This window comes from Ahaetulla prasina, chromosome 9, assembly GCF_028640845.1.
Source record: "Ahaetulla prasina isolate Xishuangbanna chromosome 9, ASM2864084v1, whole genome shotgun sequence".
NCBI classification, from domain to species: Eukaryota; Metazoa; Chordata; class Lepidosauria; order Squamata; family Colubridae; genus Ahaetulla; species Ahaetulla prasina.
This window is the reverse complement of record NC_080547.1, coordinates 136991-157859: the sequence shown is the minus strand read 5'-3', so window position 1 is coordinate 157859 and position 20869 is coordinate 136991. Positions and strand designations below refer to the sequence as shown.

Below are 20869 nucleotides of genomic sequence, written 5' to 3'. Positions count from 1 at the left end.
TGCATGTCTAATACTATAATATTTCTCTTAACTTATTAAATTCCATTAGTATATTTTTTTATATTTCACTAATCTACTTTCATTTCTAACTTTCATATTTATTCTCTAACCATCTATAAAATAGTTTCCATACATTATAAGATTCAGTTTGTTCGTTTTCTTTAATTGCAAGTGTTAACCTATTCATTTCTGCACATTCTAATATTTTCCTAATCACATTCTCATCTGTAGGAATCTCTTCGCTTTTCCAGTTTTGCACAAATACAGTCCTAGCTGCTGATATTACATGAATAATCAAATATACATTCTCTTTACTATAAGTTTCTGGTAAAATCCCCAGCAAGAATATTTTGGGTTTCAAATCAGTATGTGATTGTATCATCTTCCAACCATGTGTTTATTTTTGTCCAGTATTTTTTGGCTTCTGTGCATTTCCACCACATATGGTAATACGACCCAGGTGTCTGGTGACATTTCCAACATTTAACTGATTTGTCTTTAAACATCTTTGCCTGTCTTGCCAGCAGAAAGTGCCATCTATAAAACATCTTATACAAGTTTTCTTTATATGCGGTTGACATTGTTAATTTATAGTTTCTATCCCATAATTGCTGCCATTTTTCTAATTCTATTGTATAACCAATTACAATTTTTAGCTTCCATAGAAATAAAAAAAAAAAATCAGGAGGATAAGATATATACATGACTTACACAAGCAGGAAAAATAAAATCAGCAAATTTTATTCTTCTTTCAACTCAGTTCATAATGTAAAACTAAATGGATTGAGCCATGGGTGCCCCCCCCAAAGGAGGGGCCTCTGAGTGATGTGAATGCAGCAAAAGATCTGCAAGTTGGAGCCCGCAACTCAACTTTAGGCCTTTTAATGGACCCTTTTTACCACACAAGAAGATTCTCCGTTTCAGTGTAATATGTGAAAGATGTGAAGATACTACACCTTCTTTGGTCTACTAAGCTCCTTTCTTATCCTCTGATTCTTGTGAGTCAGCAAGTGAAACAGATGGGGAATCTTGATCCCTATACTATAATTATGAAGGGAGTGCAAATGTATGAAATAAAAAGCAATGTTGCAAACAGAAAATGTTATTTCTAAAGTGATTCGTATCCATTGGGAAAGTTGCTAGTCAACTTATTAGTAAAAGCTGTTATAACAGAATACAATTAACAGAATAAAGCAACACTGTCAAGTATAAAAAAGTGTATTTTTAAAAAGTCAATTAAAAGGCAGCCAAAATATAAAATGTGACTAACAAACCCCTATCCTCCTAGAAAAACCAAATGGACATGCCAGGAGTCTAAACATGCCTGCTCTGATTAGGACTCCCCAACACCCTCCCTTCTTTTATCACCTATTTTCCAAGGTGTTGCCCAAAGCAAACAGGTGGTCTCTTGCATATTCCTGTTGGTTTGTCCAAACATGTTCTGATAATCTCTCGCTCTCATTTCTATCTATCTATCTATCTATCTATCTATCTATCTATCTATCTATCTATCTATCTATCTATCTATCTATCTATCTATCTATCTATCTATCTATCTATCTATCTATCTATCTATCTATCTATCTATCTGTGTCTATCTGTATCTATCTATTTATCTATCTATCTGTATCTCTCTCTCTCTCTCTCTCTCTCTCTCTCACTATCTATCTATCTTCGTCACTGTGTGTGTCTGTCTGTCTAATTTCTGGCTGCAGCTTGGCATATGTAGTTATGGAAGTTTCTTTTAGAGGAGCCTTGTAGACCCAAAGTCAAGTGACATGCTACAACACTGCATGCCAAAAAAGCAGGTGATATTTTGTCAGGAATTCCTGTGGTCTGGACATGTGCTCAATGGCTGTGAAGAATCCAGAACCAATCTCTGAAATGCTCAAATATGGGTGGTATTTAGCTTCTACCTAGATGAAAATAGCAGTAATGTTTTCTATCCTCTATTTCAGCTGTTTAAAACTGAATCCCATTTAAGTTTCTCACCTTTCTGTAAGTGGCATTCAGAGTGGGGAATAAAAAAGTCTTGATGTAGTCTCAGTATCCCAGATTGAAGCTCTGCTCCTTTGTCCATGTTTGTATCGACCCACAAAAGGGGCGGCTTTTATTGTGCTACTGCACCCATTTTCTCGATCTCCCTTCTAGAAGCCACTGGGGAGTATCCGTAATATTCTTTTAAGACCTCTTAATTTTTTTATTACTCTTATTTTTGTAAATCAACGTTTTGGATTACTGTAACTTATTTATACCATATTTGTCTCTGCTGCACCCTTCTATTTGGCTGGTTTCATTCTCAAGTGAGTATCATTTTATAAATATTAAGATTATTAAATATTTGATACTCTTATTTTTTTAATTATTGTTATTTCTACTTTAGCATACACAATCTACATAAAGCATTAAATCAGCCTTTTAAAAATGCATTATTCATCCAGTACAAGATCTGGTTATTTTACACTTGAAGTTGTTAAAGGCCACCCTAATATGTCTGTTTTTGGAAAAGCTTCTGGTTGTAGGGAGAAGCAACATTAAAAGAAGTCTGGAATGAATAGCAAGAATTATCCCTCTTTTGCCCAATTCTTCCTGTTTTTCCTCTGAAATTCAGTACTTTCTCTGCAGCAAGAAATCTGATTCTAATCCAACAACTGCTTTTCCTTCATTAATTGTGTGAACATTGTTTTCCTCCAGAGAAAAAAAATAATTAAATCAATTGTCACAGCCTGACTCGTTGGCATCAAAAGAGAAATTCAATACAATTTCTGCAGATAAGTCAGAACCTGTTTAGTCTGATCAAATATTCTTTCCAAACTGTCAACTTGCGGAGCTTTCCTGACTTGCTCCCGAGTTGCCATAGGCAAGGGTTTGTGTCAAGCACTGGTTTTCCTTTTATTTACTCTACTTTATTTGCTAAATAAATTTATCCCCCAAGCCTGCTGACAAACCCATGTCTTGTGAAAAGCAACAAGATGGGGGCCACTCTTACCTCTGGGGAAATGCCGTTCCCAAGGGAGGCTCTTTTTCGAGGTCCCACCAGGTGCCAAATCCTTGATAGCTGAGACCCACAACATGCCCTGCCTTCCTGCTCTGTTCTCTGCCAGCGTGATCATTCCCTAAGCCAAAAGCCAGAGGACATGTTCACAGCGCCACAAACAAAAAGGGAGCCTGCCAAAGAAAGGCTTCTGGCTGCTTTTGCTTTTGTGTCCCCCCTACAGAACAGCAATACTCCAGACAGATGATAACTTCAGGGGTTCTTCATGTAACTCACACCAGCAAAGCCAACTTTTATTACCCTTCTGGAAGGCCAAAATTATGAGAGTAGTTCTCACCTTTGGTGGCAGAGTGTTCCACAAGGTTGGAGCCACAGTGAAGAATTCCTCAGCAGATGGGATCTGTAGCAGGCCTCTTCCGCTGACCTGAGTGGGATGAGCTAATCCCATTTGGGTGACATGGCTCCTCAGATACCCTGGCAGTATAGGTCTATAAAGATAATAATCAACACCATGAATTGAACCCAGAAGCAAACTGTATGCAGCTTGCAAAACAGCAGAGGTTTTTGTGCCACCCTAGGGGCCCCCAGGACTGTGCATGCCGCTGTACTAGACACCAGCTGTAGCTTCTGCATACTCTTCAAGAGTAGCCCCTTGTGGAGCATGTTGCAGCAATTCATCTGAGGGATGACTAAGTTACGACTGGCTGTATGCAGAGCCTCACCGGTAAGGGTACAACTGGTGCACAACATGAACAAAGACCTCCTAGCCATGACCGCCACCTGCTCTTTAAGCAGGAACCACAAGTCCAGGAGAAACCCCAGGGTAGTGCAATCTAGGGTAGTGCAACCTCGTCCAGAATGGTGTTTCGAAACAATAGATACTATTGTGCTTTTCTTTTTAGCTATTCTGTACTATGGTTTAATGTGGAGTGTCTATTTGCATGTCAGATGAAATGTGTCCTGCTTGGCCGACTCTTGATCTTTTTCTAGAAAAGGATAGAGATGAAGAATTAGAAAATATACCCAAGGTTTTTTGTTTTTATCTCAGTGGGGAGTGGTATGATCAGTTACCTCAAATCCAAAAGACATCTAGGTTTCTGTGAGCTGAGGGCAGAGAGAAGAGTTACCCCAACCTTATTAGTGAGGAAGTCAGTGGGTCTTTCATCACACAAATGAAATATTGGCCCTGACACTTTCTGCCTTCCCTGTAAAGCAACTCTGAGTAAGGCCCAGGCCTTTAGAGGTTATTTTCAGCCATGGAAAGTAAGTAAGGCCATGGTACTCTTGTCCATGTTAAAAATAATAAGTGCAATATCCAGTGATAAGGCCTGAAGGGGTCCTTGTGCTATCGAGGTGGCACCACTGAGTTATCCACCTCAAAACTCTGTGACAATACAGACCATCTATATCAACTAGGACTAGGTCACATTGGTGTAGATTGAGGTGTCTCTATATTACTGCATAGTGGGTTTGGATTGTCGCCAAAACTATCTGGAGAAGAAAGTAATATGTAGGTAGGATCCATCCCAGCTATGAATTCTGCCCTCGGATTAAATTAGAATCGGCTCCTGACAGACATCAATATTTTAGGTATGCTCAGGCTCCAGCAAAGGGAAAATACCTGTTTGGGGTATGCTCGAAAGCACATTCTGTGCCTCCGGGATGCCTCCTCCTGCTTGCTTTCTGAGATCCCAGCTGAAAGAGCGCATCATAGGTTAATTAGGGAGATGTTTCTGCAGGAATTAGAATCAGAACAACTTCGTAGCTTATTGAACTGTTGTTCATATAAGCAGCTGTTTTTTTACAAGCTGTGGGGAAGTAATTCTTACCACTCTTCTTTTCATTGGATTACAAACTCAGAGAGTTCTGTAAATACTTGCAACAATGGCTTTCTGGATGGTGAGATGGTGACCAAAATGAAGCTGATGAGACCTCTTTAATATATGTAGCCAAAAATGGATTCTGGTTCTGCTTTAACACTAAAAGAGAATTTTTCAAAAAGTTCAAATGAAAAATATGATTGTGTATTATGGAGTAACATTTTTTCTTAATATATGTTTTAATAATTACAAACTCCTTTTCTGCAGCAAATACATCGTTGTTCAATGCTTCAGTTCCATTGGTACCAAACAATGTTAATATTTCTATGGTAAGTTTTTTCCTCTCTTTTCTTCCCACCCACCAATCCAAAATACTGTGTATATCTTTGTTTAATGTTTTAATTGCAAAATCAAAAACTGTTTATAGTACCTCTCTTTTCTCATCAGTGGTGGGTGTTAGCTTAAATGATTCCTCGGCCTCAAATGTTGGTCCATCTCTGATCTAACCTGCCCAAAGAGGCTTTAAGCAACATCAATTGAAATCTCTTAAAGCTGTGAGAAAAATTCCTTGCTCCAGTGATCAATCTTGACCGTTTAATGGCAATGATCAGAATTGTTTCTCATCCACTTCCTGATAAACATACTTAAATTGATAAGTTTGGAAACCCCCTGCCATGCCAAACACACATTGTTTGCTATCCCTAAGACAGACCTGCCGGATTCATAATTTGTATCTCCACTTACAGAAGTCTATAGATCAATTGTTCAACTGATCAAGGCCAGCAATCAAGAAAGTATCATGATTCCCCTTTCAAACTTGATACCTAACCATCAGGTGTCTTCTGGCAAGAAGGAGACTGTAGGAAAATACATAGGGCTCCAATTCTTGTATGTTTATCAGGGGCTGGAAGTAAACTCCATTGAATGCAAGAGGACTTGAAAATACATAGCTATGGGATTGTGTTCTGGGGGCTTATAAATTCCAAATTGCCAACTGAATTCTGAATCTTGCTGTCAGTTGGGGATTATTTTTGCATTCACTGGATGGATTATTGGATCTTTGTCTTAGAACCTCCAAACATTTTGAGATTACTCAGACCAATTGCATTCTACAGTCTCTTTAAAAGAGTCCAATTTGTTCGAGTTGAAAATTAATTTTGCTAATCTTGAAAAGAATTCTACAAAAATTTCCCGAGATACCTTAACAATCACAGTTTAAAATTACAAAATAGGTACCTTTAAATATAAAGTCTACTTCTATCTTCCACATTACCCCTTTTTGGAGGGGAAAATAACCTATGGGAAGCACTCTTTTCATCCTAACAATGGTATCATCAGCTATGATTTTGGTTGTTTTTTAAAAATATATAATATATAATACACAGATATATGTAATATGCAGGTATATAGATACATATATGCAGGAATTGGGTATGTCTTGGGTGACATGATAGTAGTGTTCCAATATTTGAGGGACTGCCACAAAGAAAAAAGGGTCAACTTATTTTCCAAAGCACTAGAGGACAGGAAAAGAAGCAATGGATGGATATTAGAGAAGCAACCTGGAATTAAGGAGAAACTTCCTAACAGTGAGAACAATTAACCAGTGGAACCTCTTGCCTTCAGAAGTTGTAGGGGCTCTATTACTGGGGGCTTTTAAGAAGAGATTGGACAACCAGGGACTTGGACTAGAAGATCTCAGAAGTCCCTTCCAACTCTGTTATTCTGTTATATATAATATTTAAAAGAATTAGCCGGCTTGTATCTCTTGCATGCATAGTAATTAGCTTGCTTATTAGTTTTATTCTTCAATACTGAATAATATGGTTTATTTTCTTATCCTTCAAGTATAATCCTATTAATATAACAGTTCTGGACTGGACTCAGTTGAGCAAAAAGGAATGCCTGAAATATGGAGGAAGTCTGGTGGGGACGTCTTGTAAATTTGTCCCTGATTTGGCCCTCATGTCTTTCATTCTCTTCTTTGGAACATATTCCATGACTCTGACTCTGAAAAAGTTCAAGTTTAGTCGCTATTTTCCAACCAAGGTAAGGTAAACGATGATTTGGGTGTCAGCTGTTCAAAAAAAGGTCTTCCTCTCCCAGAAGACATAAAATAATATTCTGTAGTGCCCTATAACTTGGTCTTTTTTTTCCCTTTTCAACCCACCACTTTTAGGTCAGGGGCCTAATTGCTGACTTTTCCATTGTCTTCTCCATCTTGTTCTTCTGTGGAATAGATTTCTGTTTTGGACTGGATACTCCCAAGTTGCATGTGCCCAGTATCATTAAGGTTTGGATACCCAACTAGGTTTTCACACACCCTTTCCTCTCTCTGCTCCGGTGTCCTGTTCCTTGGATTGCTTTCTCTAGTAGCTTCAGCTTTCTACAGCCTCAAGGTTCTACTTGAAAGTGAACTGGGGGAGCGGGTGTGTGTGTGAATGCACTGGTTTGGGTCCAGGGAGTTCAAAAACAGTCAGGCCTAAGCCCAAGGGGAGAAAATGGCTTGTGTCCCTGCAAATTGCACCAGTAAAGCTGGGCCTTTTCTGGGTTGTGGCCAGGGGTGGGTTCTACTTACCTTTACTACCAGTTCACAATGGGATTGCGCACACGTGCTCGCTTTGCTGGTGTGCGCGCTAAACTTCTGTGCATGTGCAGATTGTCTATGATGACATCCAGGTGGGAGAGCGGAGCCTGCCCCCCGGTTTTACTACTGGTTCGCAAGAACCTGTCCGAACCGGGGGCAACTCATCACTGGTTGTGGCAGCATTTCTGGAGCCATTCCCAAGGAGGCCATGTTCCCTGGCCCCCACCTTGCTTTCCCTTCCTTCCTTTCCTCTGAAGGGGAGCAGAAAGAAGTTCACCATTCTAATTTCACAGCCAAGTCAGAGGAACCTCTGGAGGTAGCAAATGGCTACTAGAGCTGGGCTGAATGTAGTGTTGGTAAGACTGTTCTGTGTTTCTCTCTGATGGCAAAAGGGTTGCATGAAATTCTTTTCTTCCCCAGCTGACATTCTAACATAGCTATTTCTCGTATACTTGTGTTTTCTCTTCTTCTTTCTAGTTCCGTAAACTTATTAGTGACTTCTCTATCTTCATGTCCATACTAATGTTTGTTGGTCTTGATGTTTTGTGTGGGCTGAACACTCCAAAACTGCAAGTGCCTACAGAATTTAAGGTAAATAAATGAATGCTACACCTTGGCTCCCAAACTGCTTCATGTAGGCAAATGCCTGGCTGTGCAGGATATTATATGGATTTCTGAACAATGTGTTGTCTTGGAGTGATCCATCTTTCATTGGTTGCCTTGGGAAACATTCTTCTTGCGGCATTAGGGCTTTTTTTGTCAAAAAGTAAAGGAAGAGAGAAATAACTTTTCTGCCTGTGGCAGAGTATGTGTTCTCAGCCATATATAGCTTAGGAGCTAGCTGAGAATAGGAGCGAGCACATAAGAGGGAGCATATAAGGAGCACAAACCTTCCCTGTTGTGCGAGTCTCTCTGGTAACATGCTCTTTCTGAATTCTACTTCTAGCCCACACGCCTAGATCGAGGGTGGTTTGTGTTCCCCTTTGGAAAAAATCCTTGGTGGGTCTACTTGGCAAGTGCACTTCCAGCTCTTTTGGTCACTATTCTGATCTTCATGGATCAGCAAATTACAGCAGTGATTGTGAACAGAAAGGAACACAAGCTGAAGGTCTGTTTTTTTCTTCTGTCTTCTTGTACACTACTATTGTGAACTGGTACACAAAGAAAGGGGGGGTGCTGCTCAACCCCATTTCTCTCATGTTGGGCAAGAATTCAGACCTGAGGCAATGGAACTGGCATGATGTATTAAACCAAATCAGCTGAAACAGAGTCTAATTGGGCTAATTTTAACCTTGGTCAGTTTTTATGGCATGTTGTATTGTTTGGATATAATAGTTTACCAACATATTGTTTTAATGTTTTAATTTTGTATGTGTTAATTTGTCTATCCAAATACACAACAACCATTGGCAAAGCTAATTAGTGAGTTCTCAGAAGAGTTTTCATCATTCCTTCTGTTTCCCTTCATATTATGTTGGGTTGTATATTTGAGTCACGTTCCTGCATATCCCAAATGGCCAATAAAAATCACATTGGAAGTATATTCCTGGTATAGTGATTTTGGGTTTCTCTTACTTTGGAGAAAGAAGAACTTCAGCACACTTTACAGCTCTCAGTGTTTTTGCCCCAGTTCCTCCTTTTTTCACACTGTCCTTCCCTCTTTGTTTTAGAAAGCTGCAGGCTACCATTTGGACTTGTTCTGGGTTGGAGTCCTCTTGGCTGTGTGTTCATTCATGGGGCTACCGTGGTATGTGGCAGCCACTGTAATTTCCATAGCACACATTGATAGTTTGAAGATGGAGACAGAGACCAGTGCACCAGGCGAACAACCACAGTTCCTAGGAGTGAGGTAAGAGTTTCTTGGAAGCCACTGAATAGGTTTCTCTCACCTGTGTCAAGGATGCAACGATGCTGGACAAAGAGCTGAGCAGTCTTCTAGAGTTGCAGCAATTTGAAGATCAGTGCCATTAAGCAATCATGACTGGGCAATTCTGGGAACAGATGCTCCCATTGGATTCCCCCTTCTAATGGCTTGCCATGCCAGGGTTGGTGGGGGTGGTCTTAGAAGTTCCTTGGTTGGGCTGTTTATTGTTGGCTTCTTTGGCAGTTCTTTGATTGAGATATTGTTTACTTCTTGATTGTTGGTCTGGTGTTAATCTTGGTGTTAATCTGTGCTCATCTGGGTGCTGATTGCTGGTAGAGAGTGCTTAAGAACTTTTTGGCTTGTTGATTGTCTCTTTTGCATAGTCTGTAGATATTATTTATGTCCATGTGTCTATTGATGGCTAATTTGTCACAAGACCAGGCTTCTAGAAATTCCCTGGCATTGTTGGAGTTGGCTTGATCTAGGATGATCACAGTTTCCCAGTTGAAACTATGATTAAGTAGTCTATCCATGTGTTGTGAAATTAAAGAGTTTTTCATCATGTCTTCTGACTACTAGTTGGTGTTCATGGATGCGTTCTGCCAAGTCTTCTGACTGTTTGTCCTATGCAGTGATTGTTGCAGTCCTTACAGTGTATGTAATGTGTTTTCTTCTGGGGCTGCTGGATCTTTTGATTTGCTTAGGAAGTTTTGAAGGGCTTTAGTTGGCTAGTGTGCCACAGTGATTCCATGTGGTTGTAGTAGTTTGTTAGTGATTTCTGAGATGTTCTTGATGTATGGCAGTGTAATTCTTTTTAGAGTTTGTGTTGGTTGTGCTCTATTGGATTGAGTGGTCAGGCACCTTTTGATAAAGTTGCATGACATCACCTGTGTTGCAGTTGAGTCCTTTCTGTAAAATCCTGTGTTCTGCAGTGGACAGTGGATGGCCAAGAGTAACATTAGATCAACAACCAAGTAAACAATGCCCCAATCAAGGAACTGCCAAACAAGCCAAAAGTAAAAACAGCCCAACCAAAGAACCTCTAAGGCACACCCACCCACCCACCCATCAACACTGATAGGGCAAGCCACTAAAACACAAACTTGAGAGCAAACCCCACTCCTTACTAGTACTGACGATGTTACCTAGTTTGGGCAATGAAACATCTGCAAGAAAACAACCAAGCTCAGAGAGCACTGAAGACCCCTCACTTTGGAATAGCATCCCCCATCCCCAACATTTGGAAAGCTGTGAAATTTGGGAACAATTGTGGAAATAGGGAATCTGAATGTTCTGTGGATTCAATTTTTTAATTTCTAATGGCATTTTTATTTTATGTGTGCATTGGCTTTATGATATAAGCTACTGGAAACACTAAATATGGTGGCACAATTTCAGTCATTTATGTGAGAAAACTAGGAAGCAGAAGTATTAGGTTCATTTGCAGCTGAGTTAGTAAAAGTTATAAAAGGTGAACTATTTATTTAGATCAATATATATAGCTATTCATCTCACAACTTGGAACTGCTAACGTAAAATTAAAACTAATCACTAATAAACATAATCACAGATAGTGGCAGACACAATAACAGCCATCTCTCCCAGAGCTGCTAACCTCCCACCACCACTAGCCCCCGGGATAGGAAAACCACCAGGCAAAGCCCTGCCATGCTTTCATTCACTGCCTTCACTCTTTAGGGGGCTTTCCCCCACCCCCAAAAAAGAGGCATTTATGACAGGCTCCTTGTCTCCTCGACTTCAGTTTGGAGAGACACTCCAGGCAGAGAGATGGATGATCCCAGCAAAGCAGCAGAAGGATTGGGTGAAAATAGATATCGCTGGAGCTTTGTTTTCTGCTGTTTGTGGCTGAACTCTGCAGCTCCTCTGGAACAAACGCCATGGACATTGGGATGGGTGGCATTTCAACATCAGGCATGCAGGAAGGTGTCATTAATCCTGGAAATCTAATAAAATATGTAAACATTGCACTCAAGGGCAGAATTCCATCTCTTTATTCTGATCTAACAGGGAGCAGAGACTCACAGGAATTATTGTCTTCATTCTGACTGGGGTTTCGGTCTTCCTGGCACCTATTCTCAAGGTAAAGAATCTTAGCCGCATGATGTGGATTTAGCAAATGGCCCAGAAATTTTAAATCACCATCTGAAATGACAGGCAAGATTAATAGCTATTTACTCAAAATAAAGTTCATTCTGTGCAGTACAGATAGTCCTTAGTTAGTGACCACAACTGGGATTGGACACTTGATCAGTAAGTGCCATGGTTGCTAAGTGGAAATCTTGTGACCACAATGGACTTATGACCTCATTTCTCCTTTGATCGTTAAGCAAATATGTAACTTCCAACAGTCACTTAATGAGGGAGTCAATTAGGACTACTTGTATCAGATTGCAGTTTTAAGTAGTTGATTTCTGAAAAGCAGGTTCACCTTTGACAACTCAGCAATATGTGTCTGTGTCCTTTACCTGGCTACTTGCTTTCTCTGCCGCAGTATATCCCCATGCCAGTCCTGTACGGAATCTTCCTCTACATGGGAGTGGCCTCACTCAATGGCATTCAGGTATGCACACAGGGGCTTCAGCTGGGAGCTTTGCATTTGTGCCGTCTGTCACCACTGCAATTTCATGCAAGGAGCTACCTTGCCAGGTTGGGCTTCTTCCTATTTTTTTAATTAGGCATGGTGGAAGAGGGTGAGACAAAATTGGAAAGGACCCTTGGGAGCCACAATTCCCCTTTCAAGAAACCAACCAATATCTTGAAGGAGTCAAATTCTGGTTATCTAACCTTGGCCTTGGTAGCCATTTTTTCTTCTGCCCTTCAAGGCCATTGCCTACGCTCTCTACAAGGAGTGATCATTAGCAGATTCTTCTGATCCAGGAACAGGTGCAACAGGCTCTCCTGGCCATGTCTGCCACCTACTCATCAATTGGGAGCCATGAGTCCAGGAGGAGCCCCAGTTTGTCTACCAAGTACCAACTCTCTCTGTCAGAACAGTGTTGTCCAATCCAGAGTTAAGGATGGGAGGTCTCAAGACCTGGAAGACCTTACAACCCATAGCCACTTAGCTCGGTCAGAGTTGAGCTGAAACCTGAACAGCCTCCATCACTGGGAAGGCAACTTGACAACCTGACTTGGACAGCCAGGTGTAAAGATGTATAACTAAAAGTCTAGGTGATCTGTTTCTTCTTGACCCAATTTAATTGGCTCCTCCCCTAACCCCACAGCTAATAAACCCCACCTCTGACATAGTCCAGAAGGACATTATGGTACACCTCAACTTCTCTAGCATCATCTGCTTAAGGGAAAGAATTATAGTGATCAGGGATTTCAGCAGGATATGAGCAAAAGATCAAGACAGCAACCACAACGGAGAGCACAATCAAAGCTCTGCCTGTGTTTTTTTATGTGTTGTGTGGGTAGACACTTTAGTTGCACTTTTTAAGCCTTGGGATATTCTTGGTAAAAATCCTGTTTTAATACACTTTCTTAGATGCAGTTCTACCGCTTTCCAGTGCTTTTTCCTTGCAACCAATATTAATGTTTCATTGGTTTTTAATAGTTTTGGGAGCGCTGCAAACTCTTCTTGATGCCGGCCAAGCACCAACCAGATTATGCCTACCTGCGTCATGTGCCCCTTCGAAAAATCCATTTGTTCACTACCACTCAGATTGTCTGCTTGGCCATCCTCTGGATCCTGAAATCCACAGTGGCAGCCATTATCTTCCCTGTGATGGTAGGCACCTCCGTATCATGTCAAAACTTGCTCTGGGGCCACCTATAAATCTTGGTCCAAATGATGTGTTCTTTGGTGAAGATCCACTCTTAAATCAATCAGCAGCAGCCTGAAGCAGGATTGAAGGTTATGGATACCAGCTAATCCAAGGCAGGTTGGTGCTACTTCCTAGTCTAGGGCTGAGAAAGAGGAAGCCAAATTCATGAAGGGAGCATCTGTGGTTGAGGGAGGGCTTGAGGCTGCTCATAGTCCACCATTTTCAGCATGACCCCGCTTGGTCTCTAAGGCAGCTTCATCTCTGGCTCTTGGATTGAGAAGCAGGGACTGTCCCAACGTCACCCAGTTGACCTAAAGGAGGACCAGAAGTTGCTTCTCTCCATTCCTTATCCAGAACCTTGATTACTCTTAAATGATTAAGGGTCTCTCACTTTCAGTTGAGTACAGTAGAGCGAAAGAAAACAAGAGCTACTTTGCAGACAGAAAGACAACTCTTAGGGTTGACAAACAGTGGACTGTGTGGCTCCTAAAGCCCATTTTAGAAATTCCTGACACATCATGGATCCATCTATAAAAATTATTAGGCTTACAAAATATGGTTTATAAACATCCAGTACAGCTAATCCTAAATGTACAATAGGTTGCTTAGTGATTGATGTTTCAACAGATCCTCCAAAAGGTACTTACAACCCAGTTTCAAAGTTACAGCTGCTGAAATGGCCCTGACCTTGTTCAGCTTCATGATCAACTGCAGGGAGACTACAGCATTCCCATCCCCATCTCCCCCCACATCCCACCAGGTTCTCCCAGCCTCGGCCTGCTCCAAAGCTGGCCACTCAGCCAGGCAAGGGAGCCTAAAGGTGACCAGCACATGGAGGGTAGTTACAGGCTGCAAGCAGAGGCCTACTTCCCGTCCAGCCACCTCAAGGGACTTGCAGGGCTTGGCCTGCTCCTCACCCAACTCCAGGCCCAGCAGCACCCAATTTACCTATCTGTTTTTTGCAGAGGCACCTGGCTGAGGGGATGCAATGGGATGCAATGCAAAGCTCAGCTTTCTTGTAGAGCAGGGGTCCCTAACTCTGGGCTGTAGCCTGGTCCTGGGCCACGGCCCGTTCAGAACCAATCAGTGGGGCAAATGGCAGGCGAGTACACACACAGCTCCATTTGCCCACCGCTTGCACGAATGGAGCTTCATGCATGTGCGTGAATGCCCACTGCTTGCACAACTGGAGCTGCGGGTGCGAGCGTGGGCACCTGCTGCTCACACAGGACCATTTCCTCTCTTCCCCTTCCCCCCCTCCGGCCAGTCCACCAAGCCCAAAAAATTGGGAATCACTGCTGTAGAGGCTGCTAGCTTCATGGCAACCTTGTGCCATTCTAACAAGTGGGGCTTTTTGCAAGACTGCAGGAGGCTCTGTTTTTAAGGAGTCTCCATTTGTTTGTGGAGCTTCCTAAAATACAGTTAACTGCAGCTCATGAAAAGTCTGCGCATTTTAATAAAACCTCTTAGCCAGGAATGGCATGTCAGGCTCCTTTTGAGCTGCCTACCATAGACTAATATACTCTTCTTCTAAAACCTGTTAAGAATGAAAGACTACAGCACCTATATCCTTTCCCCAGCAAGCAATCCTTTGCACTGGATATGGAGATGTAACCATAATCAATGGTGGTGGCTGCAGGAGAGTACAATCTCTCAGCATGACAAATGAGGAGTAATCTTTCTCTCTTACTTCCAGGCCAATTCGTGTCTTATTTTGAGTACAGTGTAATAAATCTCGCCCTTCTGTGCACCACACAATCCCTTCCTTTCCGACACCAGTTGTTTATAGCAACTTGGGGGTGATGGCTGCAGCCTAGCCAATTCTGACCTTAGATACTTATTTTTATGTTGTTTCTCACCTTTCAGATTTTAGCCTTAATTTTAGTCCGGAAGATGTTGGACTTTGTCTTTTCCCAGCACGATCTGGCTTGGATTGATAACATTATTCCTGAAAAAGAGAAGGTGGATGACAAGAAGAAAGAAAAGAAAAAGAAAGGCCAAAGAACCGAGGAGGGGCACCCTGATGAGGTGTGTTAGAAACCTTGGTGAGGGAGGGGGTGATTTTATACAACAGTGTACAATCTACTGACAATAGCCGACAGTAGATTGATTAGTAAGGCTTGGCCAATCTGCCTAACAAGTGAAGTGTGTCGGATGGACAGAAGATTGTGCCATTTCATGTCTTAGAGCAGGGGTCCCCAACCCCCGGGCCATGATCTGGTCCTGTGCCGCATAAGCAGCAAGCAAGTGCTTGCGCGCAGCTCCATTTGCACGAGTGGCGGGCACTCACAAGTGTGCGTGAAGCTCCATTTGTGCTCAAATGGAGCTTCATGCACATGCACGAGTGCCCATCAGTCATGCAAATGGAGCTGCGGGCACGTGCACCTGTCACTCACATGGAACCATTTCCTCTCCCCCACTCAGCTGGTCCACAAAGCCAAAAAGTTGGAGACCACTGTCCTAAAGGAGGGGTTGAGTGTGCCTCACAATATTCCAAGAGTGAGCAGATTGGTGCCTTGGCAAAAGAAATTGAAACTTCACTTCTTGCTTCTTTCCTGTGAAGTTTATACATCCCAATTTGCATTTCAAATGTTTTGGAGAATGTGTTTGTGTCAAATAAACTGTCACCAGTATTTGTTTTTGCAATTACCCTGCATTTTGAATTGCCAGTGGCATGCAACCATCTTCAGCTAATCTTGAAAGAACTAGGTGAGGGTCAATCCTGGTTAGTATTTGGACAGGAGACCACAAGAAAATCAGGGGGCAAAGTCCTGGAAGAAAGCCACAACAAAATTCTTAGCAAGAAAACAACATGGACACATCCAGTCTGATTCAAAGGAGACTTTATCTTTTATTTTATTTAGCAATTACTGTATCATTTTCATGTATTCGTAATAAATATTTTTATTAAGTGTGTGGTACTCACATACCAGGTGAAATAGCTTAAATCAGAGGTCTCCAACCTTGGCAACTTTAAGACTTGTGGAGTTCAACTCCCAGAAATCCTCAGCCAGCAAAGCTTCTGGGAGTTGAAGTCCACAAGTCTTAAAGTTGCCAAGGTTGGAGACCCCTGGCTTAAATCACACAATCTTTGGATTAATTACAGAAAGTATTTGGACTAGGCAACTGCACAGGCATCTTGCACCTGACCTACTGATATTGTTCAATGGCTGATGGCCTCGGCTTCTAAACCCCAAGATCTGCCCCATCTGAATCTGCCTGTCCACAGAGTTGCTCACTGTCTTTTCCCTTTCTTTTTCCCCAGCCCAAGTTTCCCTCTATTATACCAGTCCCACTGGAACCTGCCTTGCCTCAACCCCCAAACAGTATCCATTGTATTTCCAGTAAGTAAGACACTCAAGTTTTACCAAGATGCTAAATTAACTGCTAACATAACCATAAAGAAATTTGGGGAAATTGTTCTCCACACAAGAATTATGGTAACAGAGTCAGACTGTGTGCTGGCTTGTAGAGGTTCCTGCAGGTATGCTGCAATTGGGACCCCAGAAGCTGTGTTCTTTATTACTAACTCAACTAGTTGGTAGTTGATGTTTATTCACAACCTTAATCCTAACTTGCTTCTACGTGGCATTTATATGATTTAGAGCAATACTAGAACTAACCAATTCCAATTTGTTTTCTAATGGGTTGGCAGCATGCAGGTTCCTATAAATCCTTTACGTGGTACACCTTCCAATCAGGTTAAAATATTGAAAACTTCTACCCAATGATGAGTCACATGAATCTTAGGGGAGGCCATGGGAGAGTTGAAAATCAAAGACCCTCTGGTCACGGGCATGCAAAAATCTGTCAACTTATGTCTTAAGCATCAGGTGTTTATTTCATTGCATGTAGTCATTTTGGCAGCATTGCAGTTTGATGCAGACGCTGTTGGTTCCAGCTGTTCCAGGATGGCTTCTAATGAGAACGTTCAGGTGGATGTGCCCTAGGCCGGTTCATGAAAGGAAGGAAACTCAAAAGGCTGGCCTGAGCACGAAAGTTACGTAACTCTTCCCATTTCACTCCTTGCTGTCTTTCCACTTTCAAGACATCATCACATCCTGAGTTCCTGATTTTTCAGGCTTTGGACATGGCCTTGGTTGATCTAAGCTTTTGTGCAGCCAATTAATTTCCTTTCCCTTCAAATCTTCCTTCAGAGTGACAGAGAGGATGCAGGAAAAGGAAGTTTATGGCAAAATGGTTTTGCCTTTTTCAGCCTTCTCTTTTCTTCTCATCTCTTCACTGTTTTGTTCTTCTACTTTGGAACAGCTTCATGTGCATCTTATGTTTCTCTCCAGGAGAAGAATCTTCCAGTTGGAGTTTTGCATTCTGATTCCTCCCCTAACAATTCTGATCCAGATCGCAGGTAACAAATATATTTTGCTGAGTTTGCATTGGTTTTAATTTCTTTACAACTCTCAAATTTACCATGAAGTTTGTAGGTATTAATTTTTTTACAGTAAAAGTAATCAGTTATGTCAGTTATCAACTATGCTTAAAGTGGAGTTCTTAAATTAGAGGGACTCAAACATTTTTAAAAGTTTTGACTCAAAATGATTGTCAAACCCAAACTTTTGAATCTTACGTTTATGAATCTTGCTTCCTTTTCTTAGCAGAAGTAAAAGGATGCTAAAAACTATCAACATTGTCTTATTTTAGTTATTAATTGCTATAGAAATTTGTTTTCCAATAAGTTTATATTTACAATCTCTATTTAGTTTTATTCTTTTTGTGTCTTCAAGTCAGAGCTGATTATGCTTTTCACAATCTGATTCTCTCCTTCTCCTCCTCCTCTTCTTCTTTTCCACCCAATAGATTTCATGCCTAAAGTGGGATTAAAACTTGGCCAGTTTCTAGCTTGATGTCTACTGCACCAAACTAGTTCTCCAATTTGTTTTTCGAAATATTCATGTGTGTGTTAAAATCTACTTTTATGCCCAAAGTATAAAGTTTTGTCACTTGTTTTGAGCATCAGTCTGGTGTAGTGATTTAAGGCATCAGGCTAGAAACTGGGAAATTGTGAGTTCTAGTCTCACGTTAGGCACAAAGCCATCTGGGTGATCTTGGGCCAGTCATTTTCTCTCAGCAAGGGGAAAGGAGGAGAAGGAAGCAAATCATTTCTGAAAATATTGCCAAAAAAAATGCAGCTTCAGGTAGTTACCAGGAGTCAAAAACTGACTTTAAATCACAAAAAGAATACTTTGGTTAAAGTAGAAATATATCATTATATATTTGGTGCAACTGAAATAGGCAAAACATTTGGACATTGGCTATCTGTGTACCAATTTGGCTTCTCTCAGAATGAATTGAATGTCCCCAGCTGAGAAATCTTCCAGCGTGGCATATTTTTCCATAGGTTGTGGGGTGCTTTGTACATGTCAGTGAAATTCAGCATTTTACCTGTGCCTGTAAGGAATGCTAAATAAATAGTGATATTCTCACTGCTACGAGGAGACCTGTGCCATGCTTATACCTTTTAATGCAATTGGTTAGTTTGAGAAAGCGCTACAGACTGCTAGTAGGATGACTAAGTGATTGTTTAGTACTGAAATTTATCTCAAATTCCATACAAAGTCCAATTTCATTTCAAAATATTGAAACTGAAATTCATTAGGGGTTTTTTTACCTTTAAAAAAAGATAAAGGCTTCCCTAATATTTTGCATATATTAGCTAGCTATTCAGTGAAAGGATATATCAGTGAAGACTTATGTTTGCTCACTTTAAAGCAATCGTTTCACCTACCCCTCTTCTGTTCTTCTCTTTTCCTTCTTTATTCATTGCCCCAATCCTAGCTGTTGGGTATGTACAATTCTCCTCTTTCACAACTCAACTCCAGCCTTCTATTAAAGCAGACAACCATCCACTAAACCATAATTTAAAAATTGTTAATTTTGAGATGTCATAAAACAGCTATTTTTAGAAATTAATGCTTTAAAAATAAGGAGGGGGTATTCCTCCGAGTCAGTTGATTCTCGGCAACCATCTGGACAAGTTCCTACTGTTTTCTTGGCACACTTCGGAATTGGGTTTTCCTTGCTTTTTTCCCTGAGGTTGCGAGAGAGTAACCAGTTCAAAGCAAGATTAGAATTCACAAGCGTCTGGTTTTTACCTGGTACCTTTAATTACACCACACTGATTCTCAAGGAAAGATTGAGAGCATTAGGAAAAGTGGAAAACATGAGAATAGTAAAATATAAATAGCAAGAAAGAGATGGGAAAATGTCCTACGCTGTCCCAGAGTAAAGTGGGATTTAAAATTAATCTGGCAGTTCTGGAGCCGACTGGGAAAACGGCTTAATCTATTCAGGCCCTGAGAGAAAAAGCTTTAATTTCTATGCCATGGCACCATCTTTGCTTGCCAGGTTAGAGAGAAATAAAGGGCAAAGAAATAATATGGATCTTAATTGTTTGACTGCAGCTTCTTGTCTGAGATAAGATTCCTAATTGCAATTTATTTGCCTTTCTTGTAGTATTACACTTCATTTGAAGATTTCCTGCCCATCTTCTCCTGCCTTTAGCTATTCTCGAAGCCCCATCTGTACTGTACCCCAGGTGAAGATAGAGATGGGATCCAATTATGAAGATACCGACACCGAGAGACAGCACCCGCAGGACATGGGCAGTGAAACTACCCTCTAGTCTCTCTCCACATGCCTTTCCCCCCCACCCTATATTACAGACCCAGAGGTCACTGGGTCTTCCTGGGCTTTATCCGCCACTAAAGAATTGAACACAAACATTAGATGAGTTGTGAAACTCAAGCAGACTTTGATTCAGCAGACATTGTGGGAAAGATAGTTCAGGACCCGAGTCTATGGGGGTAAAGGAATTCCTTAGACTGGGAGCAATTTTAGCTTATCAGATTACATCTTTGTGATGAGATGTTCCGGGCATTCTTCAGCATCTTTAACTTGAACTTATTCTGTGTTGCAGCAGTCTGGAATTCAGTTGAGCCAGTAGCTGAGCATTTAATCCAAGGAACCATAAAACCTCCCCTCTGATTTCGCACTTTTTTTGCACACTTGATTAAACCTAAACTTCTAAGTAACAAAGCAGGCATCAATCCTAAACTATGATTTGAGAAAATGGGTGGAACGCTCCCATTCCATTCATCCAGTCCTACCAAATGGATGGAAGAATTGATCTGTGCTTTTCTGAACAAGAAAAAAACAACTGTGTTGAAAACTTTGGGCTGGTTTCCCATCCCCTCCTTCCTGCCACCCTGCTTTCTGTGGATGCCAGTGATCTTTACCTATGGGGCCAAAATCTAGCAAAGGAAAGAAAATTAAGTTTACTGTTGCTCTCCTCTTTAACCAAAACCCTATTTCTCTCTTCTTCAAAATGGATTGGATGATGAGCCATCACCTAGCAGAAACTTATTGCATTGACACCATGGTGACCATCCTTGAATGCTACACAGCATTAGTGGCAAAACAGCTGGCATCATAATCTTATGAGGAAAGTGAATGAACCCCAATTATAGCTTTTAATAAATGTGAAGATATGTACCGTATTTTTCGGAGTGTAAGACATACTTTTCCCCCCCTAAGAGGCTGAAAATTTGGGTGCGTCTTATACTCTGAACGTAGCTTTTTTGAAGTTTTTTTTCCAGCCCTAATGAGATGCTAGCTAGTGAAGCGATCTCCAAGCTTCGCTTGCTCTTCTCATTGCTTCTCTCTCCAAAGATCAACTGTGCTTTAGAAGCTGTTTTTTATCCCCATGCAAGGGATAAAAAGTGCACGCGCGCACGCTCAAAACCAGCAAACTAATGTGCTGAAGCTGACCAGACTAAAGATGAATACCTGGTAGGC

The 20869-nt window shown here is 41.2% G+C and overlaps 1 protein-coding gene across 1 annotated transcript in view; it reads left to right on the top strand.

The window, feature by feature from the left end:
• The window catches only part of SLC4A5 (solute carrier family 4 member 5), a 92756-nt gene extending 73094 nt beyond the window's left edge, over positions 1-19662 (top strand). The window contains exons 14-25 of the mRNA XM_058194866.1: positions 5083-5144; positions 6664-6864; positions 6995-7108; positions 8349-8510; positions 9073-9251; positions 11295-11367; positions 11779-11847; positions 12847-13020; positions 14924-15085; positions 16323-16401; positions 17356-17423; positions 19529-19662. Of these exons, the coding sequence (XP_058050849.1) occupies positions 5083-5144; positions 6664-6864; positions 6995-7108; positions 8349-8510; positions 9073-9251; positions 11295-11367; positions 11779-11847; positions 12847-13020; positions 14924-15085; positions 16323-16401; positions 17356-17390 (1310 nt within the window). The 3' untranslated portion in view covers positions 17391-17423; positions 19529-19662. The remainder of the gene's footprint in view (positions 1-5082; positions 5145-6663; positions 6865-6994; positions 7109-8348; positions 8511-9072; positions 9252-11294; positions 11368-11778; positions 11848-12846; positions 13021-14923; positions 15086-16322; positions 16402-17355; positions 17424-19528) is intronic.
• Positions 19663-20869: the final 1207 nt, after the last annotated feature.